This window comes from Ambystoma mexicanum, chromosome 7p, assembly GCF_040938575.1.
Source record: "Ambystoma mexicanum isolate Mex_15411 chromosome 7p, UKY_AmexF1_1, whole genome shotgun sequence".
NCBI lineage: Eukaryota > Metazoa > Chordata > Amphibia > Caudata > Ambystomatidae > Ambystoma > Ambystoma mexicanum.
This window is the reverse complement of record NC_090939.1, coordinates 754,082,721-754,110,012: the sequence shown is the minus strand read 5'-3', so window position 1 is coordinate 754,110,012 and position 27,292 is coordinate 754,082,721. Positions and strand designations below refer to the sequence as shown.

At 46.3% G+C, this 27,292-nt stretch overlaps 1 protein-coding gene across 2 annotated transcripts in view; it reads left to right on the top strand.

Moving 5' to 3' along the window:
• Nucleotides 1–27,292, top strand: part of LOC138526301 (E3 SUMO-protein ligase RanBP2-like) — a 1,824,256-nt gene that overhangs the window by 739,665 nt on the left and 1,057,299 nt on the right. For both annotated transcript variants that reach the window (XM_069636876.1, XM_069636877.1), the window contains exon 14: nt 13,658–13,795. In XM_069636876.1, the coding sequence (XP_069492977.1) occupies nt 13,658–13,795 (138 nt within the window). The remainder of the gene's footprint in view (nt 1–13,657; nt 13,796–27,292) is intronic.

Below are 27,292 nucleotides of genomic sequence, written 5' to 3'. Positions count from 1 at the left end.
GAGAAAACGCCCTTGTTACCTAGAGCGTACATAATGTGTAGCATCTAGAGTAATTACTTTATAATTACATATTGTTATAATGTACATTACATAGCATATTATGTCTGATGGCTTTTCAGCTAGCAGGTTCCGGTAAATAGCAGTGTTTTGATGGCTTTGTGGAAGACAAGGTGGAACGAGGGTTCTGCTCTGAGGTGGATTGCCAGGGAGTTCATTGAACAGCAGCGATGAATGGAAAGCTGGTGCCGCCAGCTCTGGCTCGTTTCACTTTGGGCACTATGAGTAGGTTGTCATATGGTGTTCTGGTTTGTTTGTAGGAGAGGTATCTGTTTATTCTCTGTTAGGTAGCATGGGCGGAGTGGTTAATGCATTTGTGGGTTAGGGCAAGAATTTTGAAAAGGACAATAGCCAGTGGGCTTGTTTTCTAGCAGCTGAGATGTGATCCCTTTTGGGGATGCTAATGGCAGCACGAAGTGCGCTATTTTGGATGGTTTTGAGTTTCTCAAGGTTTTTTACTGACGTGCCTGCAAAGAGGACGTTGCAGTAGTCTAGTTGAGATCCAAGTATGGCTCTTGCGATGGTGAGGCAGTTTTTTTCGGTGGTCAGGAAGGGCTTGTCTGCGTTTAGAAGCTTTGTGTAGTAGGCAGCAGAGGACGCAATGGCGTTGACTTGCCTGGACATGGAGAGGTTGGAATCCAAGTAGCCTCTGAGGGGTTTGTACAGCATGTGATACTGGGATTTGAATGTTGTCAATAGTGAAGGCCAAGTATTGGTTATCCAGTTTCAGTGGATCCAATCAGGAGTAGTTCAGTCTTATCCCCATTCAAGCACAGGCAGTTCTCTGCCAGCCATGCGTGGATGGTGGAGTAGGTGGAATTGAGGGTCTTAGCGTCTAACTCATAATCACTCGATAAGGGAGGAGGACCTGTGTGTCGTCAGCGTAGTTAGTGTAGGTAATGCCGATTGAATCCAGCAGGTTGAAGAGTGGTCTAATGAACATGTTATATAATGTGGGGGATATACATGAACCCAGTGGCACTCCGCTTTGGATGATATCAGGTTTAGCGCAGGCTTGGTCATTCGAAGACGCTCATGGCTCTGCCTTGGAGGAATGAAGTGTTCCAGGCTGTAGCTTTGGGGGAGAAGTGTGCTGAAGATGAGCGGTGGTGGCAGAGGATTTTGTGATCTACGAGGTCAAAAGCCACTGACTGGTCAAGGAGGAGGAGTAGGGCAGTTTGGCCCGAGTCCCTGACGTCGTCCATATGATTTTTTTAAGTCGAGTAAGGCTGTTTCGGTTCTGTGGCCGGTGCAGAAGCCAGACTGATGGAGGCTGAGGAGGCTGTTGGCTTCAAGGAACTGTTGGACCTGTAGGTAGGCTGCTTTGTCCAGGACTTTTAGCAAGAAGGAGACAGTGGTTATGGGTCTGTAGTTGCTGGGGGATGTAGGGTCAAGTGATGTTTTTTTTAAGGAGGGAGCATACCCATGCTTCCTTAAGACAAGATGGGACAGACGCGCCCACAAAGGAAGCATTTATGAAGGCGGTGAGGAAGGGTGCAAGTGTGCCTGCACAGTCTTTAATAAGAGGGGCTGGGCAAATATCACCTTTGCAGTTAGAGGGTTTGATGTTTTTCATGAAGGCAGTGACGGCCAGTTTGTTGACGTCCTTGAAAGAGAAGAAAGGTGTGTTGCTGGCCTTCTAGATCGGGGCAGTGGTTTGATGCGGCTGGGGTGGGTCCAGTGTGTGCTGGTTGACTTGGATTTTGCGGTGTCAGGTGTTTAATTTGCTGAGCATGGCTGATTGTATATCGTTGCACAAGGCCTCATCTTTGGTGGTAGTCTGATGGAGGGGAGTGGGTGTTTCTAGCTCCCTGAAAATGGACTAGATTTCTTTGGAGTCTGATTTAGCTTCGGCTATCCTTGTGCTGAAGGGCATGGATTTGGCTTGGACAATTGCTTTTTTATATTCCTTGGCGAGTTTATGAAACTCTAGTAAGGCTGAGTCGAGGTGGTTTGCTTGCCAGATGGGGAGCAGTGTTCTAGTAGCTTGGGGAAGAAACAGGCATTAGATGTTTAATAGGTTTCATTTTCCGAGTCACTAGGGGGGAAATGGCTTCCATGGCTAGTTTCAGTGTGGTGTTATTGGTTTGCACTAATACATCAGGGTCGTTGGAAAAGGAAGGCCTGTTGGCTGGGACTAGTAGGTGGGGGACTTTCTTTGGTAAACTGGCGAGAGCGAGTGTGAGGGGCATCGCGGGCGAGTTCTCTTTCTTGGGGGTGGAGATGTCAAATAGAATGACGTTGTGGTCTGCCCATGGGGAAGGGTAGGTTAGCCCTGATTATAAGTGGCAGTTATGGTGTGCTAGCCCATTTAGGGTGCAGCCCTTGATGTGGGTGGGGTCTGTGATGGAGTGTTTGAAACCTAAGGATTTGAGCACATTATCCAAACGATTTAGCCGAAGTCTCTTTTGGGTGATTGAGGCCAAGGTTGAGGTCCCCTGAGAGGATAGCCTCAGTTGATTTCTTTAAGTTGTCGGACAGGAGGTGTGTCAGGGCTGTTTGGAAGTCAGCTATGCGTCTGGGGGGCCGATGTAAAATATGATGGGTGATGGTGCAGTTCGGAGACGGGCTGAGTTTGTGTCATGGCCACAGGCCGCAGCACACAAAACCACACAATCTAGTGTTGGGGGCAATGGGTCACTTGCCCCACTAATTTCCCTTTGGGACTCATAAACACAGGGGCCCTGACTGGATTCAGTCCTGGCGCCATTGGCGCCAGGCTCATATAAAGAAGTGAGCAGGAACACTTTATTTCAGTGCAGGAGTGCTTTTATTTCACAAGAATTTTCCATGTGGTGCTGAAAGCCTTTATTCCAGAACGTGCACTTCACTGGGTCTGGCTCACTTGGCTGGGTCTTCACGTACTGGAGTGGCAGGTGTGGCAGACAGGCTGACGCTAGTGGGCGTGGGTTCTGAGACTCAGCTATAGAAGCAGCCCCAACCTTCAGGCTGGTGCTTCGTGTTACATTGCACCTCGGTGCAACGAGACGCTCACCGCCATCAGGACCAACAGCAGACTTACCTCATTGAATCCTGTGCTGCAACCGCATGCTTACCTGGATTCCACCGCTCATCTACACGGCAGCAGTCATCTTCCTGTCAACAGCAGCTTGCTTACCTGGACTTCAGCGCTCATCTACACAGCAGCAATCCATCTTCATGACAACACGCAGAGCTTGATCTCGACGCAGCACCCGCGATCATCATTCCAACAAAGCCCAATTCCTGAAAAGAAGACAAGACAAGTTTAGAATAACTACTGACATGTAATCTTGGGTCGCGCTGCTATTAAAACCCACGCGCACCCCTAGAGGTTACTTACCAGTTACCAGACCACCCTAACTACTCACCTCCTATCTCCTGTGCCGCTTCAACCTCTGCAGCGACCACCGGAACCACAGCATCCCCTGCATGGGGAAAGAACAGAGAAAGAGACATTATACACTGAACGGACACTAGATCAAGAACGAACTTTATAAATAGAATTACGAAAGTCTGAAAGACTAGCAGGCGAGTGAAAACAAGGGAAACACTTATCAGCAAGAGAAGTGGACTAGCCGCAGCCGGCCTGGGCAACCACGACAAGGGACCAGTGAAGGAACTCGGTCCATTAGACAAGCGCCCCTGCCAGAAGCAGTAGGACAGAGAGCTTGCCATTATCATTGAACAGGTGAGCCCTCCAGAGTTAGCGCATTCTCTGGGAAAGCACGTCTTGGGAGAAGATATATGAAGAGGGGGTCAGAGCCGTAAACTGCATAACTTATAACCCTCTAATATTCACGCAAGAATCACGCTGTCCCGCTGCAACCATCAACATAGGTGCAGAGGGGAAAGCCAGATGAGAGGTTTCACCCCTGGGAGGGCTGTGACCGTGCCCCAACTTCTCCGCAGAGACCAGGTGAGCGTAACAGAACGCAAAGCCCTTCTACAAATCTCTGCATGGGCGTTATGGAAACTTCTGAAATGGACCAGTTGGTCCTGTTACTGGGAGCGTTGTGGGCTGAAGTTCATGCCTCAAGACAGGAAACAAATGCCTTAAGGTGGGATCTCATTGTGAACCGGCAGCGCACTGATGACTTGGCTAGGCAGATACTCCAGGCACAGGCTGGCCAAGTCCCATTACCGTGATTGGCCCACCCCACCCCACCCCACCCCACCAACACAGTCAACACCCATACAGGTGGTTCTTCCAGGGGCGGTTCCCTTCGCCCCGCCTGAACGTTTCACTGGTGATCCGAATAAGTATGCTATATTCATGAACCAATGCCGCCTTCATTTCCTGTGCAGACCTGGGGCCTTCCCCAATGATCAATCCAGAGTGGCATTTGTACTTTTGTATTTGGGACGAAGTGCAGCAGAATGGTCAGTACCTTTGGTAAATCAAGGTGACCCTTTGCTTCGAGACTTTGGGGGTTTTCAGCATGAAATGGAGAAATTGTTCACACAGCATGCCCAAGGCCAGGCTCTGGACAAAGAATTATCACTCCGGCAGAGTAACCAAGATTTGCTAACCTACATCACCTCCTTCAACCGTCTAGTGGCCCAAACAAACTGGCCAGAGGGTAAGAGAACTACGCTCTTCTACTGTGGATTACGAGGGGAACTTAAGGATGTTCTAGCCCACATAATAAACCCCCCGGAAGGATGCGCTGAGTACATCGATCTAACATTGCAACTCGATCATAGGCTACAGAACCGGAAACTGGATCGAGCAAGAGCAGATGGGTGGTCAGTTTATGTGTGACCACATGAAAATTAGACCAAAGCACATGAACAGTCAGAACCAATGCAAATCGGGGGCTTGCGGAGCCCTCTCACCAAAGCAGAGCGAGAAAAAAGGAGACAGCAACAGCTTTGCTTATATTGTGGCAAATCAGGACACTTTCTCCGAGACTGTCCAGTGAAACCCCCCAGGAAAACAGTCGGAGCAACTGACAAGAGTGAAGAAGAGGAGCAGGGCTCGGGAAACTTCAACACCAGGCAAGCGTAGGGGTCCACTTGTCGAGCGGTGAAAAGGAACCTATACAGACCTCACACCTAGTCATTCCGGTACTCTTGGTAACCCACAAGCAACCATCAAAAATGCATGCTTTAGAGGCATATATTGACAATGGGGCCGTGGGGAATTACATCGACCAAGATTTGGCTATGCAGATGGGCCTTCCTCTCCAACAAAAGCGGAAATCAGAAAACGTCACAGCGGTTGACGGATCTCCCTTGTCATCAGGCCCAAGGACGCATTGTACTGAAAAGGTCACACTTTTGTGTCGGAACGGTCATCAAGTGAACATCACCTTTGATCTCATCGGCGCACCTCAGTTCCAGATGATATTGGGGATGCCTTAGCTGGAAACCCATAACCCTCGGATCGCCTGGAGTACAAGAGTACTGACTTTTCCCCCCTGACTGTGCCGCCACCTGTTGCAACAAGAAACACTTATTAAAAGATCACACTAAGCCGAGTTCAAAGAAGGAAATCATGCTAGGCCTTTACAGTTCGCTACCATCTGAATACTTGGATTATCAAGATGTGTTTCAAAAAGCGCAAGTGAATGCATTACCACCGCACAGAACGTGCGACTGTCAAAATGACCTTATGTCCACAACTTTAAACCCATTAAATGGAAAGGCCTACAAAACTATCAAAAGTCCCTGGCTTCTAAAGGCAATTACCTCACAACAATATAGCGTCACATTAAATATGTTTAATTTCATGGTTTTATTTGTATATGGTTTAGAAATAACACCTTTACAAAAAGGATAAAAGACAGAAGAATTAATTTAGGTTTAACTTAAAATTACTCACAAAATAGATTAAAAACATACAGAATCCATCTACATACATTCCAGTTTAAAAAAAGGACTTAAACCCCCAATTTAAAGAAATCACATAGATATAAGAACTTAACCACTGCTATTTTCAGACAACGATTTCCACCCAACAAGTTCTTCCATAGGTTGTCCAAGACTACCAATGTTAGATCAAAGATACATTTTTTAAAACACATCCGCCAAAGAGGAAGAGCAGGGCAGAACAAAAACAAGTGAAAAAGATTTTCTTTAGTTTCTTCAATATTGCAAAATCTGCACAATAGCAGTTCTGAGGATATGTGATTTCTAATAAACAAAACCTCCCTAGTTAACACATTGACACTAAAATGTAAATAATTATTTCTGCAAGCTTTGGCCGCCAACTTTTTCTTAACTCTAAGCAGGTTAGACAATAACATATCTTCCGTGACACCAAGCGTTCTACAGCAATCAAACTCACAATTTGTCCACAGAATGGTCGAAAGAACAGTCGAGAGCAACAGCTACTACCTACTCCTCAAACTGTTACGCTCACCTGGTCTCTGCGGAGGCGTTGGGGCACAGCTGCAGCCCTCCCAGGGGTGAAACGTCTCTCGTCTGGCTTTCCCCTCTGCGCCTATGTGGATGGTTGTGGCGGGACAGCGCGATTCCTGCATGAATATTAGAGCTTTTTAAGTATGCAGTTTACGGCTCTGACCCCCTCTTCAGATCTCTTCTCCCAAGACGTGCTTTCCCAGGAAATGCGTCAACTCTGGAAGGCTCACCTGTTGAATGATAATGGCGAGCTCTCCGTCCTGCTGCTTCGGGCAGGGGCGCTTGTCTAATGGACCGAGTTCCTTCACTGCTCCCTTGTCGTGGTTGCCCAGGCCGGCTGCGGCTAGTCCACTTCTCTTGCTGGTAAGTGTTTCCCTTGTTTTCACTCGCCTGCAAGTCTTTCAGACTTTCGTAATTGTATTTGTAAAGTTCGTTCTTGACCTACTGTCCGTTCAGTGTATAATGTCTCTTTCTCTGTTCTTTCCCCATGCAGGTGATGCTGTGGTTCCGGCGGTTGCTGCAGAGGTTGAAGCGGCACCGGAGTTGGGAGGTGAGTAGTTATGATGGTCTGGTAACTGGTAAGTAACCTCTAGGGGTGCGTGTGGGTTTTAAAAGCAGCGCGACCCAAGATTACGTGTCAGTAGTTATTCTAACCTTGTCTTCTCTTCTTTTCAGGAATTCGGCTTCACTGTAATGATGACCGCGGGTGCTGCAGCGTCGAGATAAAGCTCTGTGTGTTGTCAGGAAGATGGATTGCTGCCATGTAGATGAGCGCCGAAGTCCAGGTAAGCAAGCAGCTGTTGTCGGGAAGATGGGCTGCTGCCGTGTAGATGAGCACCGGAGTCCAGGTAAGCAAGCGGTTGCAGCACAGGATTCAATGAGGTAAGTCTGCTGCGGGTACTGACGGCAGTGAGCATCTCGTTGCACAGAGGTGCAATGTAACGCGAAGCACCAGCCTGAGGGATGGGGCTGCTTATATAGCTGAGTCTCAGAAGCCACGCCGACTAGTTTCAGCCTGTCTGCCACACCCTGTCACTCCCTGAGTCTGTATGTGAAGACCCAGCCAAGGGAGCCACACCCAGTGAAGTGCACATTCTGGAATAAAGGCTTTCAGCACCACCTGGAAAGTTCTTGTGAAATAAAAGCACTCCTGCACTGACATAAAGTGTTCCTGCTCACTTTATATTAGCCTGGCTCCAAGAGCGTGCATACAAAGAATCATGTGCACGCATATTTATGATATCCCCCCTGGTTAAATGGTAAAGCTATTTAATCCAACCCTTAACAAGGTGGTAATCGTAGAGACCATATTTAGTGTGAACAGCGGTCTTCCACACATCTCCCTTTTTGACTATCACTAGGTGATATGCCCCTCCTAAGTCTAATTTTGCATACATTTGGGCATGTTTTACTTGATCCAGAAGTTCGGAAATCAGTGGTAGCAGATACAGTTTTTTTACCATGATCTGATTGAGAGCTCTGTAGTCAATGCAAGTTCTCAGGTCTCCCTCCTTTTTAGGTACAGAAAAGAGTGATGAGGAAGCATGGGACTTGGACGAACGAATGAAGCCATTGGCCAAATACTGATCTAGGTATGTTTTTAAATGCTGGTTTTCCTGCTCCGTAAGGGCGTAGATTCGACTGCAGGGAATCTGGGCTATTTAATGTGACGCTATATTGTTGTGAGGTAATTGCCTTTAGAAGCCATGGGCTGTTGATAGTTTTGTAGGCCTTTACATTTAATGGGTTTACAGTGGTTGACATAACAGCGGTCTAATGGCTCACCAATCCTGACAGCACTCGGAAGGGGATAATTTTGTTTCTTTTGTCGTTGAGGGGCACATTTTCCCTATATTTCTGCAATATCATCTCCTTCACTTTGTATTCATAACAGCGTGCCACTATTGTTTGCATGCCCATATTCGGTTTACCTTCTACTACTGTATGTTTTTAAGTTTTACTGTGCCATATTTTATGTGGCTATGCGCATGGTTGATAGCCTGAAGGATTTCGTTTTTAGACGTGAATAGAAGAGTAGGATGCCAGGACCATATTTAACTGCATTCTTTTTAATATTGGGGGACTGCATTTTATTTGACTAAACAATTTGTGATGCCTATGTATCATCTCCACAAAAGAATAAGTATAAATACATTTTTAAATGAGAGTGAGAGCCCTCTGTTTGTTTCTATTTGAGTAAAATGAGGCACTGTGTTGTAAGTGGAATCACTTGTTTGTCAAAAAACTGTGTAGGGAAGTTATTGATGACCTATGGTTAATGATTTAGACATGGCTAATAACAATTGGTTCATAGATTTTTTTGAGGATTGCCCCACAACAGTATTGCTGCCCAATAGTAAACCTGCCGGGTGCTCATAGAAACCTTGCATCGTTTTGTAGTAAAACTATCTGCCAAAAACCCTGCCACGAAAATTTGTGGGCACTTTGACCACTTCTGGGTTGGAGGTTATGATTGTATGTGCTTCTTTTTTTCTTTAATGACCGCCAGTTCATGGTGCCAATCTATGCCAATGGAATGGATGCCTGTGCATTCTGATTATATCTGACTTCTGATTGGGCATGTGTGTGTGAAGCTGCTAGTGTTTGGGGACTTGTTTGGAGACCCTCACCTCTGCGTCAGAAGCTATGAAAGGCGGATCCAGCAGCCCTGGCTCCCTCCATTCCTTGTTTGGCATTGCTGTCATCCGATCTCATCTCTGCTAACATTGTCAATTCTGCTGCTCCCCCTGTATTCATTATTTTTCCTGGTACGAAAGTGATTGCAGTGTTCCACGAGCAGTGTTTGCATGTCAGTCATTCTGCTCTGAAGTCCTACATAGAAGATCGGGATTCCTCTCAAGCGGGACCCCTCCCTACGCTTGCGAGGGGCTGCATCATAAACCAACTAGTACTGTCAGAATGGTGGCTTTGGGTTAAGTGTGTAGCTTGGCAAAGGTCTGCAATAGGAAGAGGCCCTCTGTATGTGACTTCAGTTGCGGGTTGGTTGGCCTTCCCCAGACCTCAGGGTCCCCTATTTCTTCATTTCCCAACCTCTGGGAGCAGGCTGTGTGTGCTCTATCACACTCTGGGGGTTCACGTAAAGGCAGGAAGACCCAAGTGGTGTCAAACAAAACAAGGGTATTGTGAAACAAGGGTGTTGGGGTTTGGAGTGGAGGTCAAAAGCAAACTGGGTACTGCTCCTCAAAAGTAAGCAAGTATAGGGAGAACAGGGCAAGTGCAGGGAATGTTCACCAAAGCCAGTGGGAGTTTGTCTTCCCCCCCCCCCCTTTTGACAGTTCTTGCTGATAAATGTAGCAAAGTATATTCTACACAGGTCCTGGGTCTTGTCTTCTGTGACCCTGTAACCAGCAAAGTCTCTGTTCTCAGTTTTCTGAGACTCTGGATTAAATTCAACATACCGTACAGTTGTTAGAAGGATGCAATGTGAATTTCAAAGGCTTACAAAAGGATACAGTTCTCAAAGCGCAAGGCTTTATTACTTATCTGAAATAGAAGGGGAACACCCCACAATCATTTGGCGATAAATCGAAAAAACACATCCAAAGTTCTTGGCTTGGACTTTTGTCCTTGTCCGGAGTTACTGTCCAAGGAAGCTCCCTGGTCTTTGTTGGGTTCTGGGCATTTTGGGATTTCTGTCCCACTTTTGAAGAACCCACAGTAAGGAAGATGTATGAGTCAGTCACATACCCTAATGCAAGTTGAAGATATGTGAGCTTGGTGATGTAGATTTTAATTGGTAAAGTGACACTTGCTTTACATTTTGTACAGGCAACCGGTTGCTGTGAGGATCAAGCTCAAGAACCTCTGCATTATCTGTAAGGCTTCCTGGGACCACGCTACATCCAACTTTCTCTCCCTCAATACCCCCTGCTAGAGCCCCCTTTGGTCCTCTAGCTCCAACTCTCTGTAGATCAGATGCTTTACCAAGCAAGCAGAGAGTGGGGGTAGATATCTCTCTCTTACACAGGTGCATCCCTCTGGAATGGCCTCCCTGCCCCTCTCAGACTTGAACTGGATATCCTTAAGTTCCGGAAGCTTCTCAAGTTCCTCCTTTTCTCTTCCTCCTTCCCTCTCCCCTCCCCTGCTAATTTCCCCCTGTGCCTCATTTTGAATGGCTGCTGGTTCCCTCGAATTCCTTACAGGGCGCCAGGCCCTCCTCGACCAGTCTACCCCTGCACTTGGACTCCCCTGACCCTCCACACTGCACTAGCCTGGCTGGGCCTGCCAGCCCCGTCCCTCTCACTGAGCAAGTGGATCTCTTTTCCCCTACACTCTGCATTCCCCTGGAACTTGTCCACCTGGCCTCTCTTTAGCACTTGCCTTGCCCTGGGCCCTTTCCGCCCTTCCTCCCCCCACCCCCAGCAATTGCACACTTGCCACTCAGACCTGCACTTCCTTCCCTCCTAAGGATTGAGCGCATACCGCTCTGACCGTCACCCACCTACCCCCTGCATGTTTTGTAATTGCACTTGCACAATCTAAATGACGCAAGGCCTGATGGGATCGTTTTTGTTTTTTTCGTTATCCCTGTCCCACCACACCCTTTTGCCCTGTTGCGCTTTGAAACACCTTTTTCTGTATAGACGCATTATAATTACCCAATAAATAAATAGATGAATCCCTGCAGCATCTTATTGTGCAAAATCGGGGTGCAAGACACTACGGATATGTGAGGACCAGCTACACTTCCAAATCTTGGCTTGAGAAGCCTCCAAGAAGTTAATATTTTTGAGACATCCCCCAATAAGCAAATAGTATTTGAATCTTTTGAGCGCCTGGGATGGGTAACTATGAACTCTATGGGTGGATTTGCTGCCCCAACAGTTATATTTAGAGTAAGATAGTGTGTCTTTACCAATTAATATTCGCAGGTAACCTAGGCTGAACATGTGGGCCCAGCCATGAAATCTACTGGTGTACATATTTTTCTATGTAACTTGCGTGCAACATGTTACAGTGTTCATTGTGTTAGCATACATCTTTAGTTTCAGGCCCAATCAAAAAAGGTGTACCTCACATAGGTTCATTCATTAACTACACACAAAAGAACAAATAACTTCCCTTCAGCACTGTTCTTTCTGATGGATGTAGTGTCTCGCCTCTTGAAATACAAATGTAGGTTTAGACTGGTCCCAAAATGTTTTGCAGCAGCCAGATAGTGCTAGATAGCTCTGTGTTGCTTGCATCTCCACACCCCAGAAGTGGTGCCACCGAAAATATATGGCACAGACTCCTTTTTACCTCATTTGCCTTTATCCAAGGTAATGAACCTCAGTTTTCTGTCACCTAAATTGTGATCAAACCCTCTAAACATTTTGACGGACTAATGTCCGTCTCAGACTCCCATCAGCTCTGCATTTTGTGCCTGCATCAGGACCACAACTAAAGGAATGTGCTTCCTGCCAGGCGATGCGCTGAACTCGTTGAGGGATTGGGTAGCCAGGTTCATCATGTTCTTGAGTATATCTGGTTTGGCAGTGAATACTCCCTCTGATTGTAAGATCTCAACTCTCCGTTCTTCAGAGGAATCTGCCTCCAATCATGTGGTAAACCAGAGACTGGCCTTTTGGGCTGCCATAGTCAACATTCATCAGCAGGCCAGCCATCCCTGCAAAATCCATGTCCATCCCAGCTAGATTATACTTCACTGGACAGTACAGGCCAAAGACATTGTCACCACTGCACATCTCGGCGGTTGGTCCAGAACTCTTGTATATATCTGTAGGGCCAGTGCGTGGTCTTTGAGCCAACATTTTGATGGAACATCTTTCATCTAAACCTTTGGCTCTGGCTCCTTCTGCACTGTTTTCTGTTGATCTGCTGTCTTTCCCCCTAACACCATCATCATTTCTCTTCACTTCTAGAACTGGGTGCCCCTTGCTAGGGCCAGCAGAAAGGGCTACCTCCTTAGTGATGGCTGACTCATTTGTGAAGGAGATTAATGAGGAAGTACCTTTTTAGGTTTTTAAGCACGTGCGATTTGGGCATTATTGACATTTCTGAGGAGTTTGGCACGCATGCCCTCGTGGATCGGGGATGGATGGGGGTTTAGCACATTACTGCTTCCCATTAAACTGTCCCACCACTCGTACTACCTAAAAGCTTGTAGTCTGCTGCACGTAGCCCACGGTTGTACGTTAGCCATATCTGGCACTTAGCCATGCGTCAGACTTAAATAGAATTGTGAAGATTAACCATGAATCTCGCTTAAAGTGAAATGTGAATTTTAGCCATACATCCCATCCAGATAGAATGGTGCGGTTTAGTCATGCATCAGATTTAGAGGGAGTTATAAAGACTATGCATGCATCATACTTAGACAGAATTATGAAGTTTTGCCAGGATTCAGACTTGGATAGAATTGTGAGAATTAACCATGCATGTCACTTAGATGAAGTTTAGCCATATGCCGGACCTAGATAGAATTTGTGAAGATTAGCCACACGTCCCATTCAATTAAAACAGAGAAGATTAACCATGCGTCACACTTAGAGAGAATTATGAATTTTAGCCATGTGCAAGACCTAGATGGAATTATAAAGATTGAACAAATGTCCCATTCAGATAGGACAGAGAAGATTTACCATGCATCACATTTAGATAAGATTGTGAAGTTTAGCCATGCGTCACATTTATATAGATTTGTGGTAATCTGTTGCAACAGATAGCACTGTGTGGATTAGCCACATAGATGAATTTAGCGAGTAGCCAAAGCACTAACCACCCCACTTCTATTTGCTCAGATAAATCACCCAAACACCATTAACACACACTGGGCTAGCCAACCTTTACGCTAACACACACTCAACACAAGCAAAACATACTCACAAGAAACCAACCTGGACACTGGATCTTACCCGTATGGCACAACAAGCCAGTGTGCACAACCTTAAACACCTGCCAGTCTACACATAAAACACTCATACACCCCCCAACATAAGTCACATAGAAACATCCCAGACATTGGACCTTAACTGTACGGATACAACAAGTCAGTGCACACAGCCTATCCATTTGCAAGCCAATGCACAGACGCCAGTTTCTCCTGGTTCTGGGCCTATCCTATCATGCTTCCTTCATTAACCAACCCCGTCCTCTTTTTTGCAGTGCCACGTAAGCACCTGGGGACTGCCTTTGGGTGGTATCAGTGTGCTGTATGAATCAACATAACATAAAACTGGCAATGATCATTATTTGTATTACATTAATTGGATTCCTCTTTTCTCATTTGTAGGTTCCTGAAGTCCGAGAATATGAGGAAGAGGCACAAATAGCATTTGCTTCCTTAAATGTAGTGGATGGTAAAATCGAGGATGCAATCCAAACTTTCGATAGGATAAACAATGTTGTGGCCTACTGGAACCTTGCCCTGGTAAGTGTTGGTAAAATGTGTAAACTGAGACCATGTGCTATGTGAAAAGGATGCACAATTTAACTATATTCCACCATATTGAGATTTATTTTAAAGTGATGGAAGACTATGTTCAAATCTACTCAAAAAGCTCATTTTACCTAATTAAGCTTTCATTTGATCAGCGTCTTTGTTACTGGCATGCTTTGGGTGGGGAAAGAACCACCTAAATCACAAGTGGCACTGAAGGCAGAGCGGTGCCGCATAGATATGGGTCATCACCCATTGGAACCATGTCTGAACCCAAGGACTTAGTCATTGGTAACCCTCCCACCCCCTTCAGTGGACTCAAGTAAATAGACTCACTCGCCCACTGACAGGAATCCAAGCACTGCTCTGCTACAGTAGGCCACTGCAGATTTAAATACACTGGGAGGTCTGCTCTTCTTACAGCAGTGCTGGGGACTTGACTTTATTTGCAAGGCAGGCTCTATGCATTTCGCATGTATAGGATAATCCCTCTGGCAGCCTAATATATTAATCCTGGCTGGTGCTTTGTCCCCGGTATCTCTGGCTGGATGAGCACCTGCTCTAGTCACTCTATGGATTGCAATTCCATCTGACACTACCCCCTATAACAAGCGAGGCGGTTGGGGTCTGTTGGGCCCCTGCAGTTCTTAATCTTGGGCGGTCTTTCCAGCTGGGCTTTAACTACGCTTGAGGGGTTCACGCTGGACTTAAGAGTGCCATCTGGTCCACATTGATCTTATTGCCTTCCCCTTGCCTGGCTTAATTGTGATTGTTTATTCATTTATAGTGCGCACCGGGGCAGTAGGCATCAGGGCACAGATCAGGTTACAACGTTACATATGACAGGACATCAATATACAGATATATACAATATACAGATATATACAAGTGAATGTGGCATCAATGTACCTATATACAATAGAAAGATTCCTTAGTTATTGTTTCTTATTTAGATGTAGTCTGCAAAGAGAGGTAACGGGAAGCTGGCCAGGGAGTCATCGGTCGAGGGAGTGCAGCCACTTCTTGACGTTAGTCTTAAAATAGTGGAGGGGAGATGAGGCTCTTAATGAGTCAGGGATAGGGTTCCATAGTTGCGCAGCCAGGACTGGAAAGCTAGCACCTCCTGTTTCTTTGTTTGAACTTGGGTATTTTGAGGCTGTTGGATTGTGCTACTCCGATAGGTCGTGTTGAGGTGTGTTTGGTAAATCTATCGGTGAGGTATAGAGGAGCCTTGTTGGACATACATTTATGAGTAAGGTTGAGTGATTTGAGCTTGATTCTGTTGTTTATGGAGAGACGATTGGTGTCACATCTCAAATGAGATTGCAGAGTTTTGGGTATGCTTAGAGGCTCTCTTAGGGCATGTTTTGGATTGTCTGTAGTTTAGTGGTGTTGCGTTGGCTGGTGCCTAAATTTAAGGCATTGCAGTAGTCCACTTTGGAGAGGATTAAGGCCCTTGCAATTGGAATGGTTTGCATGCATAAATCAGTTTACATGTATAGTTGGTGGCAGAAGCTGTGACGTTGATTTGTTTGAGGTTGAGAGCCAAGTCCAGATAGAAGCCTACGGGTCTTGAACTCTTTAGAGGCTTTGATCTTAATTCCATCAATGAGGATGGAGTTATATTGGGTAGAGAGGTTAGTCAATCTTTTAGGGGGCCCAATGATTAAAAACTCAGTTTTTTCGTCCTTGAGACATAAGCCGTGGGTGGCCATCCATGTTTGTATTTTGTTGATCATGGTTACGTCTTTGTCATAGACTCCCAGATTGTCAAGTATGTCGAACAGGGGCTTTGTAAATATATTGTACAGGGTAGGGGATATGCAGGTGCCCTGTGGTACTCTGCTTGTAATGGGTACTAGGTCTGCTGCGGAGAAGGGTGAGAAGACTCTCATGGATCTGTTGTCCAAGAATGAGTTTATCCAGGTGGTGGCTTCCTTAGAAAAATGGGCGGCTGTTTTAAGGTGATTGCACAGGATATTATGGCCGACAAGGTCGAACAAGTCTAGCAGGAGGAGAATGGAGGCTTCACCTTTGTCTTTCCGGTTGTCTAGTTGATACTTCAGGGCTGTCTCGCTCATGTTTTGGCCTGAAGCCTGATTGGCGAGTGCCCAGTAGATTGTTGATCTCCAGATAAGCTTGAATCTGGAGATGGGCAGCTTTATCAAGAATTTTGAGAAGAAAAGGTATGGTTGTGATTGGCCTGTAATTGGCTGCGGTCTAGGTTTTTTTTTTTTTTTTAGTAAGGGTAGTACCCTGGTGTCCTTGAGATTGGTAGGTACTGAGCATGATTTGAAGGAGTAGTTGATAAATGTGGAGATGAAAGGAGCCAGGTTTTTTGTGGCTTCTTTAATAATAGGTGCTGGACATGTGTCCCCTAGGCATTTAGGCGGTTTGAGGGAAGAAATTATCTTTTTAGCCTCAGTGGTTGAGATGGAGTTGAATTTAAATTGGTGTCTGGGTCTGGTTTGTTTAGAGGAGGTTTCTTGCAATATGGCTTCTTGTGTTGCTAAGGCAATCTTATGTAGGGTGGCTTTTTTGACATACATTTTTTCTTGGAGCATGGTTATTTTATTGCAGAGAGCAGCATTTTGGATGTCTGTACACCAAGATTTATTTTTTGATGCAAGAGTCCCTGGGAGTAACCAAGGTTTCTAATTCCCTTAGGATAGAGACGATTTCTCTAGTGCTTGAGCTGGCTTTTTTTAATTCTATCATTAAATGTGTCTTTTTTTTGTTTGAATGTATTCCTTTTTATACTTAACAGCCAGGGAGGTGAGAAGGAGCTTGTTCTGAGCTTTCTGGTTGTTTTTCCATCTGGTCTCAGTGAGTCTTTTCTCAATGCGCAGGGCTTTTAGGCTGGGAGTAAACCACGAGTTTAGGTGAGCTATAGGTTTCTCTTTGCTGAGTTTAAGTGGTGCAATGGAATCAATAGCTGAATTAATGGTATTGTTGTACAGGTCAACCAGATCTGTAGGATTGCAGGGAAGGTTCACAGAGTTGGTGATAGGTTGTAGCAGGGCTGGAGGTTGGGGACTGTGATGTTTTTCCCATTCCTAGTTAGGGTAGATGGGGCCATGGGTCTAGCCGAGTTGGTTTGAAGACTGTCTTGGATGGTGAATGAGATCAGGTTGTGATCTGTCCACGCGCATGGTTCAGTATTTGTTATGGAGGATATGCAGTTGAGGTCTGCAATCCAGTTCAAGGTGCAACCTTTTGTGTTTGTGGGTCCGTTGTTCCTGAGGGTGAGGCCTGCTTCTGTGATGGCATTAGATAGGATGGTGGCGTTTTTGTCATTCGGGCCATTCAGACCTAGATTAAAGTCTCCAAGTAAGATAGTTTAGAAGTTGGGTTTGGTGTTGGTATTAAGGAGGATTGTTATGTCTTCTTAGAGTCCGTAGCAAGCCTGGGGGACGGTATATATTGGGTGCATGGAGACAGTGCGGGAAGCAGATAATCATAGTTTAATTTATAGTAATTCAGCAGAGTGTAGAGGGGTAGATTCCGTTTCTCTCATATCAAGGCTGGATTTACACGTGAATGCTATGCCTCCTCCTTTAGAGGTTTCTCTGTCTTTTCTGATAATGGTGAAATTATCTGGGATAGCTAGGGAGAGGACAGAGCCAGCTGCTTTGTGGAGTCAAGTCTCAGTAAGCGGCAAGGAAATCGAGCTGGTTAGTTGTGAGGATGTCAGCGATTTCAGTGGCATGGGCTACGAGAGATCTGGCATTGATGAGTGCACCGCTAATTTTGTGAGTTTCCTTAGTCTTTTTGTTGGTGGGGATTTTTTGAGGGGGTGGTGGACGAGCGGGTTCCTGAGTAGGTTTAGAGTTGTGGTTGATGGTGCATGGCATAGGCTCTGAAGCCAAGTTGGTGAGTCTGGTGCCTAGTCTGTGATTTCTCCAATTAGTGGAGCAAGGTTGGTTGGGCTTAGGCTTACTTGCGAAATGAAGGATCCATTGAGCTGGCGATACTATCTCTGATATGTGTTGGGTGTCTTTGCTGATTGGATATGTTGTCTGCTGTGTAGGAATAATAGGTGGTAGGAAATTGGTTGACCTAATCTGGTCCAATGGTGGTAGTGTTTTTTTCATGGATAGGAGCCTGGAATTTGAGTTGGTGACAGCCATAGTGGTGGCCGTAGTGGCGGATGATGGCGAAGTGAAGTAAAGCGGTTTGGGTGTGGGGTGAGTGATGGTGTTGGCAAATAAATTGATCATTTTGGCCAGGACAAAATTCATGACTTCTAAGTTAGGCACTATGGGCTAAATACAGGTTTCTAAGATCAGGCAGAATGGGCTGGGAGTCACTAGCAATGTTAAGGCACAGAGGGCTAAATGGCGTTTACTAAGATCAGTCACAATGGGCTGAAAGCCACTAGCAATGTTAATGCACTGTGGGCTAGATGCAATTTTCCAACATAAGGCACAATGATAAGGCACTGTAGGCTAGATACAATTTACCAATATAAGGCACAATGATAAGGCACCGTGGGCTAGATGCAGTTTACCAATATAAGGCACAATGATAAGGCACTATGGGCTTGATACAACTTACAATATAAGGCACAATGATAAGGCACTATGGGTTAGATACAACTTTTCAATATGAGTTGCAGTGATAAGGCTAAATGATACTGTGGGCTAACTACAATTTTCCAATATAAGGCACAATGATAGGGCACTCTTGGCAAGATACAGTTTTCCACTATAAGGCATAGTGTGAGACATAAAGGGCCGAATACAATTTCTGAGATCAGGCACAATAGGCTAAATGCCATTAACAGTGTTGATGCACAGGGGCAATTGCGCTATGCTTTAAAGGACGGATGAATAGTTAGACAAGAGCCAACAGCGGTCCTATGTGGCAGATAGATTAGTTGTAGGATGATCAAAGGAGTCCGCAGCAGAGGGGCTGAGTAGCATGTATAACACTCATATTAGCAAACATGGAATAACCATGGAGACGGGCAGGATGAGTCTCCATGTTTTCACATGCAAAAGTTGGCACGCAGTGAAATAGCAGGCACAACAGGGGTACTCGCTTACTCTTGCCTGGGGCTCATAGGAGCGGCGGCCATCTTAATTCGGGGCAGTACCGCTCGCTCAGGCCACGGAGTACAAGCTCCATGTGGTGCAGCTGGCTCTGGTGGGCACAGCGGCGGCTGGGGAGGCTGCCTATACAGTAGTTAGGGGGTATTTGCAAAAAGAAATCAGCTGGTCGCTAGTTGCAGGCAGCAATGCCTGCAACTGGTGCTGGTATTTGTGGCATGGTAAGCTGGGCTCCACCAGGTGGGCTATGGAGGTGCTGCACAAGGCTTATTTGATAATGAAATCCAGCAAATCTAAAGAGAAGTCTGCTGCCTCTATTAAGGACTTTTTGCAATCGTCCAGGCAAGCCACATCTGGGCCGTGGGGGGTATGGCTCTGCCTTTTATGTTGGACCATGATTCAAAGCCAGCTACCAAGGGTGAAATTTGCAGAACTGTTGCAGTCCATTCAAAAGGAGATGTCTAACCTGCAGGAACTAAAGGGTTCATTTCAGGTGTTCTCATAATTTCTAATGGGCAGAGCATCTATTGAGTGACCTCAAGACTGCCTTATGTGATCAAGCTAACTCCCAGCTAGTGGTGGCGCTGGAGAGCCATGAAGCAGTTACGGATGAGTGGCTGGAAGATGCAGAGAAACATTCTCAAAGAAATAATCTCTGGATTCGCAGAATCCCACAGGAAATCTTGGACCGAGATCCGGAGGTGTATGCGAGTGACCTCTTTCGCAGTATCCTTGGGGAAACGTAACAAGCAAACTTGACTCTAGACCTCACCCACAGACTTTTTTTGAACTTTCAGCAGCGCCAAAGTCTCCTTCCGGATGTGCTTTGCAGAATCCATTTCTTCCGTACCAAGGAGCTCATCTTCCAGATGAAGCTGTTTACCCAATGGAGCTGCTGCAGAAAGGCGTTCATTACAGATGGGGATACCCCTTTCATATTATGTTTAGCTATGAGGGAATCAAGCACCAATTTACTTCATTGACCGCCACGTTGGAGGATTTAAAGATCCTTCATGCAGAGCTCCAACTTCTGCAGGGATCTGAGCATGATGTCCCCCAAACCGAGTCGTCCAAGATGCGGTCTAGAAAGAGCAGATGCAAGGATCGTTGATGGCAGTCTATGGACAGACGAGAAAAAAGTAGGGACTCTGAGGGTCCAAAATGGCTGTGTGTGGTGGCCTGCATTACTTATAATCTCCATTCCACTGTCTACGGGCTACTGGTTGCAGGCTGTTCTACTGTTAATACTTCTTTGTAGGTCTCACTTGTAGACGTTCATGAAACTGCTTAATGTTTTGCGTTCATGCATCTATGGGCAGGGCCACAGTAGCACCCGCCCTCCTTGGGTTCATCTATGACCTTATGTACGTCCCGTACGGGGTAGTATTTTTCTGTTTTGTGTTTTATGTTTTTAATTTTACCGTGCTGGGATCTAGTCTTTGTGGCACACATGTGTTCAGGTGGTTTATATTGTGCAGGGGCTTTCGGCGGTTGGTGGGATTGGTGTCTTGGTCTGAAACTATGTTGGAATGTATTTATTTTATTTATTTGTTTGTAATGCACCAAAAGCCTGCAGGGAACACTTACACAGTACAACAAACAAAAAGACAGGACAAGTCAGAACGCAGAAGAAAATGGGTTAGGCCAATAGGAAGGTTTTCAGCTGTCGACGAAACTTGGCCAGGCTTGTTTCGATTCTCACAGACAAAGGCAAGGAATTCCAGAGTTGGGCTGAGGTTACTGGGAAAGCATTCCTGAAACCATTTATGCGTTCGTGAATGGGTTGAGTCACGAGTGTCTGGTTGGAGGAGCGAAGGGCTCTTGCTGGAAGGTGAGGGATCACCAAGTTCTTAAAATATGCTGGGGCATGTCTGTGGACAAGCAGTGCTGATTTGAATTGTATACGCGCACAGATGGGTAACCAGTGGAGCGATTTCCTACTTGAGATGTGATCTCTCCTAGATTTGTCTTTAACATTTTGCACGGCATTGTTCTGGGAGATTTGTAGTTTAACCATGTTTTTCTTGCTAGTGCCCAGTAGCAGTGCATTGCAGTATTCCAAGCGTAAGAGGAAGGTAGCACGTGCAATGGAGGCACAATTGGTCTCCGAAAGAAACGGACGAATATTCCTAAGTAGGCGAAGATGATATGAACGGGGGGGCGCTGTTGTGCGCCATCAAAAATGGCTGCTTATGTGAAGAGCTGCGCTGAAACTGAAATCCTTCCTGTGATATCCTGCCGTTTGGAGCAAATACAGGGGCTGGAGCAACCAGATTATGAAAAAGCGGAGCATACCTGGAGCAGACGGCTCAAATCCAGAGCAAAAACGCAGCAGGGAACCTGCAGTTAAACCCATCGGTGCGTTGTACGCCATTCTGAGCCCAGCATGGCCTTGACAGGGAGAGCCCAATGTCCCCTGAGGCATTGCCTCACTGGTATCCATTGTGAGATCTGCGCTGCGGCTGCAGCAACAGAGAATCCGGGAGGAGAGGAGGAGCCTCAGCGAGGCGCTCACCAGGAGGGCGCATCGTTGGTCGCTCCCCCAAATAGCAGCGGGTGGTACTGAGGTGGGAAACCATCCGCACATTGCTGCAGCCCGATCCCCGTGAGTGTGGCCCCACAGTACACATCAACACTGTGCGGCAGATAACCTACATTGTCATTGAGAGCCCGAACCGGAGTGAAACTGCAGGCAGGGCACAGTGGACTTGGTGCAGCGCTGGCCATGGAGGGAGAAGGTGAGGCTACAGATCCAGAGATCCAGCAGGGGACATACAATCTGTCTGCTGTGAGCGGACGGTCTGCACGAGCGGGGCAACAACATACGGCCCCCAGCTAACACTGATCAGCCACTGACGGAAGGGCAGGAGAGGCAGCTGCTCCCTGACTTCCCAACCTGGCAATAGACCTGGAGCGAGAGGTGGCATAATAACACGAACGGCGGAGAGCAGGCCACAGTGGAATAACGATGGAATTTGCAAAGTAAGTGTGATCTGCTCACCCGATCTCCTGGCCCTGTATGCAGAGCTGCCCATTGATGGCCCCTTCCCATCACAATATGGCTAACGGTGCTCGACCTTAGGAGCTACGGGTGCCCATTCCCCCGCTACTATCAATAAAGCGCCCAAGATAACACTGGGGGTGTGTGGACAGGCAGACAAAGATAAAGAGCTGAAATTACCTAGCCCTCCCCAGGTCTGGTTGGCCAAGCATTACTGGACCGCTACAGCCCCATTAAAGAGGCTTATCCTAAAACACCATGAAGCAGAGAAACAGTTACGTAATTATCCCTGGCTGACCTCTAAGAGCGCAAGGCGCACGTAAACCTGCTTGCACACAGTGAACTGACTGAGCTGGACACTATCACAGTGGGGAAAAACACAATAGACACAATACAGAGCGGACCCCGCCATCTTGCTTCCAAACACTAAGCTTGCCCAGCAGGCAGACGACATGACACGAGGGGCTAAGGGGCACAAAAAAGGTCCCATGGATGCTTTCACAAACACAAATACAGGAGATATGGAGGCTGGGTCTCCCAATTCACCCCTGCCACCCAACCGACCACAAGCAGGAGACGATATGGACCCGTACATGGTAGCACTGCAGGCTGGTTTTGCTGCAGTCAATGGCAGACTAGACGATATTGGGGGAAACATCATCTCCATCAGAGCGGACCTCCAGAGTGCGACCGAGACGGAGGCAACAGTGAGTACGCTTGAGGACACCTTAGTGGCACACAGCAAAGACATTGAGTTCATCAAAAAAAGCCTTAAAGCAGTCCAGTCTAAGTGCAAGGACTTGGAATCCAGGTCATCCCATAATATACGTATGGTGCGCCTACCGGAGAAATCCCTAAATACTACGATGGAGGTCTTTTTGGAGGAGGAAAATTCGCACATTGCTACCTGAGGTGCATTTCTCTCAACAGTTTCTTGTCGAGCACGCACACAGATTGCTTGCCCCCCCTCTTAAGCCTGGTGCCCCGCCACGCACAGTCAGAGCTCGTCTTCTCAATTATCGTGATAGAGATCAGATCCTTTGCTTATCCCGTGAGAAAGGCACCCTCACCTGGGTCTTTGCCCAAATACACATTCATCCAGATTTCTCTACTGGGGTACAGGCAGCCAGACGCACCTTTGATCAGGCCAAGAAGACACTCAGAGCGAGGTCAGTACCATACGCTATGCTGTTCCTGGCAACACTCCGCCTCCAACACGCCGGAAAGTCCCATTTCTTTGAGACTCCTGAAGAGGCTATGGCATATATAGAAAGAAATAACCAGCACCATCGGACCAGGGAGGCTCTACATCCCAAATTGATACATGATTGTAAGCCACAAGACAATGAAGCTATTACAGTTGGAAGTAAATACAAACTTCAAGTAATCAGTACAGCAGGAGTGGCCCGACTCATAGCGAGCAGATCTGGCTACACAGTGGAACCCGCAGTTGCAGCGTTTATGCATTAGTTATGGGCATACACCGTCCTGTTGGGGTGATGGTGAGGGTGAGGGTGGGGGGAATAAGGGAGAAGAGGCCTGTTGCCTAACGAAAATATTGTTGGTGCAGTGAGGGGGTGGTTGTTTAACTATGAAAACTGATGGTAACGTATGCAGAGATATATAGGCCCAGGTACATATGCAGGACAAAGAAAAGATAGCTGGAGTATATGGCACAATACAGGTCGATACAAGGGTTTAGATTCCTAATGCAGAACATTAGAGTGCTGGCAAATCCCATCAAAGCTAGGAAACTCCTGGCATACACAGAAAGACACCAGATTGATATCCTCCTTCTACAGGAGACACACGCTACAAAGAAAGTAATTGAATCGTTTGCCCGGGACTGGGGTCCAATACGCATAGGCACTGATTACTCATCACAAGCTAGTGGTGTGCTAACCGTTATTCACCATCGCGCAGGCTACCAAATCACTAAATCCCTGATTGATGCAGAAGGCAGATATGTTATTATGTGGGGCGTAATTAAGAACATAGAGCTGATTCTGATAAATTCCTACGGCCCTAACGTAGACACCTTGGAATTCTACCTTCAGATAATCTTGAAGGTCTCACCACTGGGGGATGTCAACATAATTTGGGGCGGGATATTAACACAATCTTAGACCCAATGAAAGATAGGACCTCACAAGGGCAAAGAAGCCAAACCAAGGTGGCACCAACCTTTCTCCAAATCATGTCCGCACTCCCCCTAGTTGAAGCATGGAGGGAGGCACACCCCTTTCAGGAGGAATTCACATTCCATTTACACGTGCATAACTCCAGTTCACGCATAGATTACTGGCTCTGCGCCCCAGAGTTTATTCCACAGTTTAAAGAATGCGTCATTCTACCGCACACCATGTCAGATCACTCCCCAGTCCTAATGGAAATTACCACAACGGACACCAGCCAGAACACACGAAACTGGTGCATGCCCCTCTAACCACAACAGTGCAATACCACTACCTGAGGGCTACATGCAAAAATAAGTGGCCAACATTCCCAGTGGCCCCAACCCCTCATCCGTTTCTAACTAGTATCATGTCACAAACAGGGTTCCAAGGTAGCATCTCATCGCTATAAAAAGCGGTGCAAACACATACCCCATCCAAAAACAATATGAAGTGCAAATGGGAAAAGGACTTGAACATAACTATAGACGACACTAAGTGGGCGAAATACGGTCACTTCACCAAGGAGATATCTGCGCCAATTTCAGGTTGATACAATTCAAGATGCTGAATCATTTACACATTATACCCAGCAAGATTAATAAATTCAATCTCTCCAAGCAGGCTCTATGCCCTTAATGCAATTCCCCTCAAGCAGACTTGCTACATATGTACTGGTCATGCCCCCCGATCAGACAATTTTGGAAGGAAGTGTCCAAAACACTCAGTGACCATATACTGGATACACCAATCCCGGCCACGCCTTTGAAGTACATACTTGGGGACATCAGTAAAGTTCCTATTAAAGTGTGCAGGCTCTTCTCGGTGGCGGGTGCAGTTGACAAACGGAACATACTAATGTGCTGGAAAGCAAAGCAGGCCCCGTCCATCCAAACATGGCTCAGAGAACTGATTTCAATACAAGAATGCAAAGAAGGGTATGTTCAAGGTTTTTGTGGCAATATGTAGGCCAAAAGACATTTTGGCACCATTAGCAGATATCTCAGGGTCACACAGGAAGATGCCGAGAGTGATGCTCCACCACCAGAACTCCGCTGAACTGTAGTAATTGCCCGACAGATAAGTGTTGCTCGTAAACTGCTATAATATACACAAACTGTAATGTACCATTCATATCTTGTACTGTAACCGTCAACTGAAAAATAAAGGTTTTAAAAAAAAAATGATGATGATATGAACAAGATCTAGAGGTTTGGTTAACCCAGGTGTCTGCACTGAGAGAGGAATTCAGGTAGGAACCTAAAGTCTTCACTTTTTCAACGACTGAGATGCTACAATCGTGAATCACAAAGGATTGATAGTCCGGTGCAGCTTAACTCTAGTGTGGGGGAGACCAAAAATCAGAGCTCAGTCTAATTGCCATTAAGGCTCATCCAATGGTGTGTCATCCATGACTCAATTTGAGGATATGTGCGTCTAAGAAGAGTGTACAGTCTTGCTCGATCTAGATAATTTCAGAACTGCCTGGGTGTCATCAGCATAGTTTGTAAAAAAAGATCCCATTCTTTTCCGGGACTTCACAGAGGGGTCTGATATAAAGATTAAAAAGAATTGCAGGTAGACGGTCCCCTTGTGGAACACCACAAGTAATACGGGAGAAATGCGATGAAGCATTGCCCCAGCACAGTCTTGAAACTCGTTGAGATAGGAAAGACTGGAACCAGGTGATCGAGTCTTCACATCTGCTGACGTTTCTAAGGGAGGAAATTAGCTGATTGCGATCCAAAAGGTAAAAAGCAGCCGACGGGTCAAGAGGACCAGTAGGCCTGCTTTGCCACTTTCGTAATGTCAAGCATGTGAGACTGCAAGTCAATGAGGGCTGTTTCAGTGCAGTGAAGCGGTCTGAAACCCTATTGTCTGTGTGGTGTAAGATTCCCATATTTTCAATAAAAGCTTGATATTGGGTAGTCGTGATCTTGTCCAAAGGGTTTTGTAAGAAATTACAATTCGTAAATTGTTAGGATCCGTGGCATCTCGGCCATGGGTGTGACAGTAACCGCCTTTATGGAAGTAGGCACCAATATCCAATAAAGGGCAGAATTGACTAAACGAGCAAAGAACTAAAGAAAAATCTCCTTATTCGCAAGCACAACCTGGGCACAAGGAAGGCTGTATGTTGGCTAATGTTTTAACCATCTCAGAGGTGGTAATAGCAGAGAAAGATTAGCGGGAATACTCTTCTGAATGCAGTGAAATTACGTGTTGTGGAACAACTGGGTAAATGGGTGATCTTAAAGTGATGTACAGGGGCTTAACTCCACTAGAAAAAGGAAGCCTGTATTGGCTAAACTTGTATAACTGAAAGCAACGTCGTCCTGTTACAGGAAACACATTTACTGAGGGCAGATTGGCCCAGGCTTTGCCCCCAAATGGTTCCCTCGAGAGTATTTTGCATCCCCCAACTAAACTGGCAGGTGTTGCTATTCTATTTGCTCACTCTCTACATTTTACAGTGGTGTAGTCACTTAAAGATCCACAGTGGTGATATTTGGGCCTATATGTTCGGGTTGGGGATGTAGACCTTACTTTTATCTCGGTTTATGGTCCTAATCAATCACAAGATGCATTTTATGCTCAAACGATCCCATACATTGCTCAATTCCAGGTGGACAAGCTCATCATGGGGGCAGTGGGAGGGATTTTAATGTAGTACTTTATGGCAGGCTGGACAGGTCTGGCTTGGCGGGGGGGGGGGGGGGGGGGGGTTAGTGGATGCCACCAGGTCTGAATCACTTAGGAAAGCCATTGACTTACTATTGGTAGACATCTGGCTTGAGGCAGACTATACATGTTTTTCCCACGTACACCATAGTCAGTCTCGGCTTGACTTCTTTTTGATACCTATATTGGTATGGCAGTGGTTTTGGACCATGCACTGATAATGCTCCGGATGGATATACAGGCACATAGGGCCAGAAGGGTTTCCCTATGGAAGATAAATGACTTGTTGCTTGCCGATTTGACCTACTGCACTGTTATCTCTGAACGGATAGTGTTGTAATTTCAGGAAAACGTTACTGGGGAATTAACAAATTCAATTGTCTTAGACTCAATGAAGCCCATGCTGTGTGGGGAACTTATTAGCCTGACTTCGAGGAAGCGGCTCCTGGTGTCCCAGCGTGAGGAAATGGAGAGGCCTGTGATGGAGCTAGAAACACTATATAGAAGGGTGGGGGGTTCATATGATCTATAGACAGCTCCAAGTAGACAGGACTGAACTCAAGGCTCTATGGGCATCAGA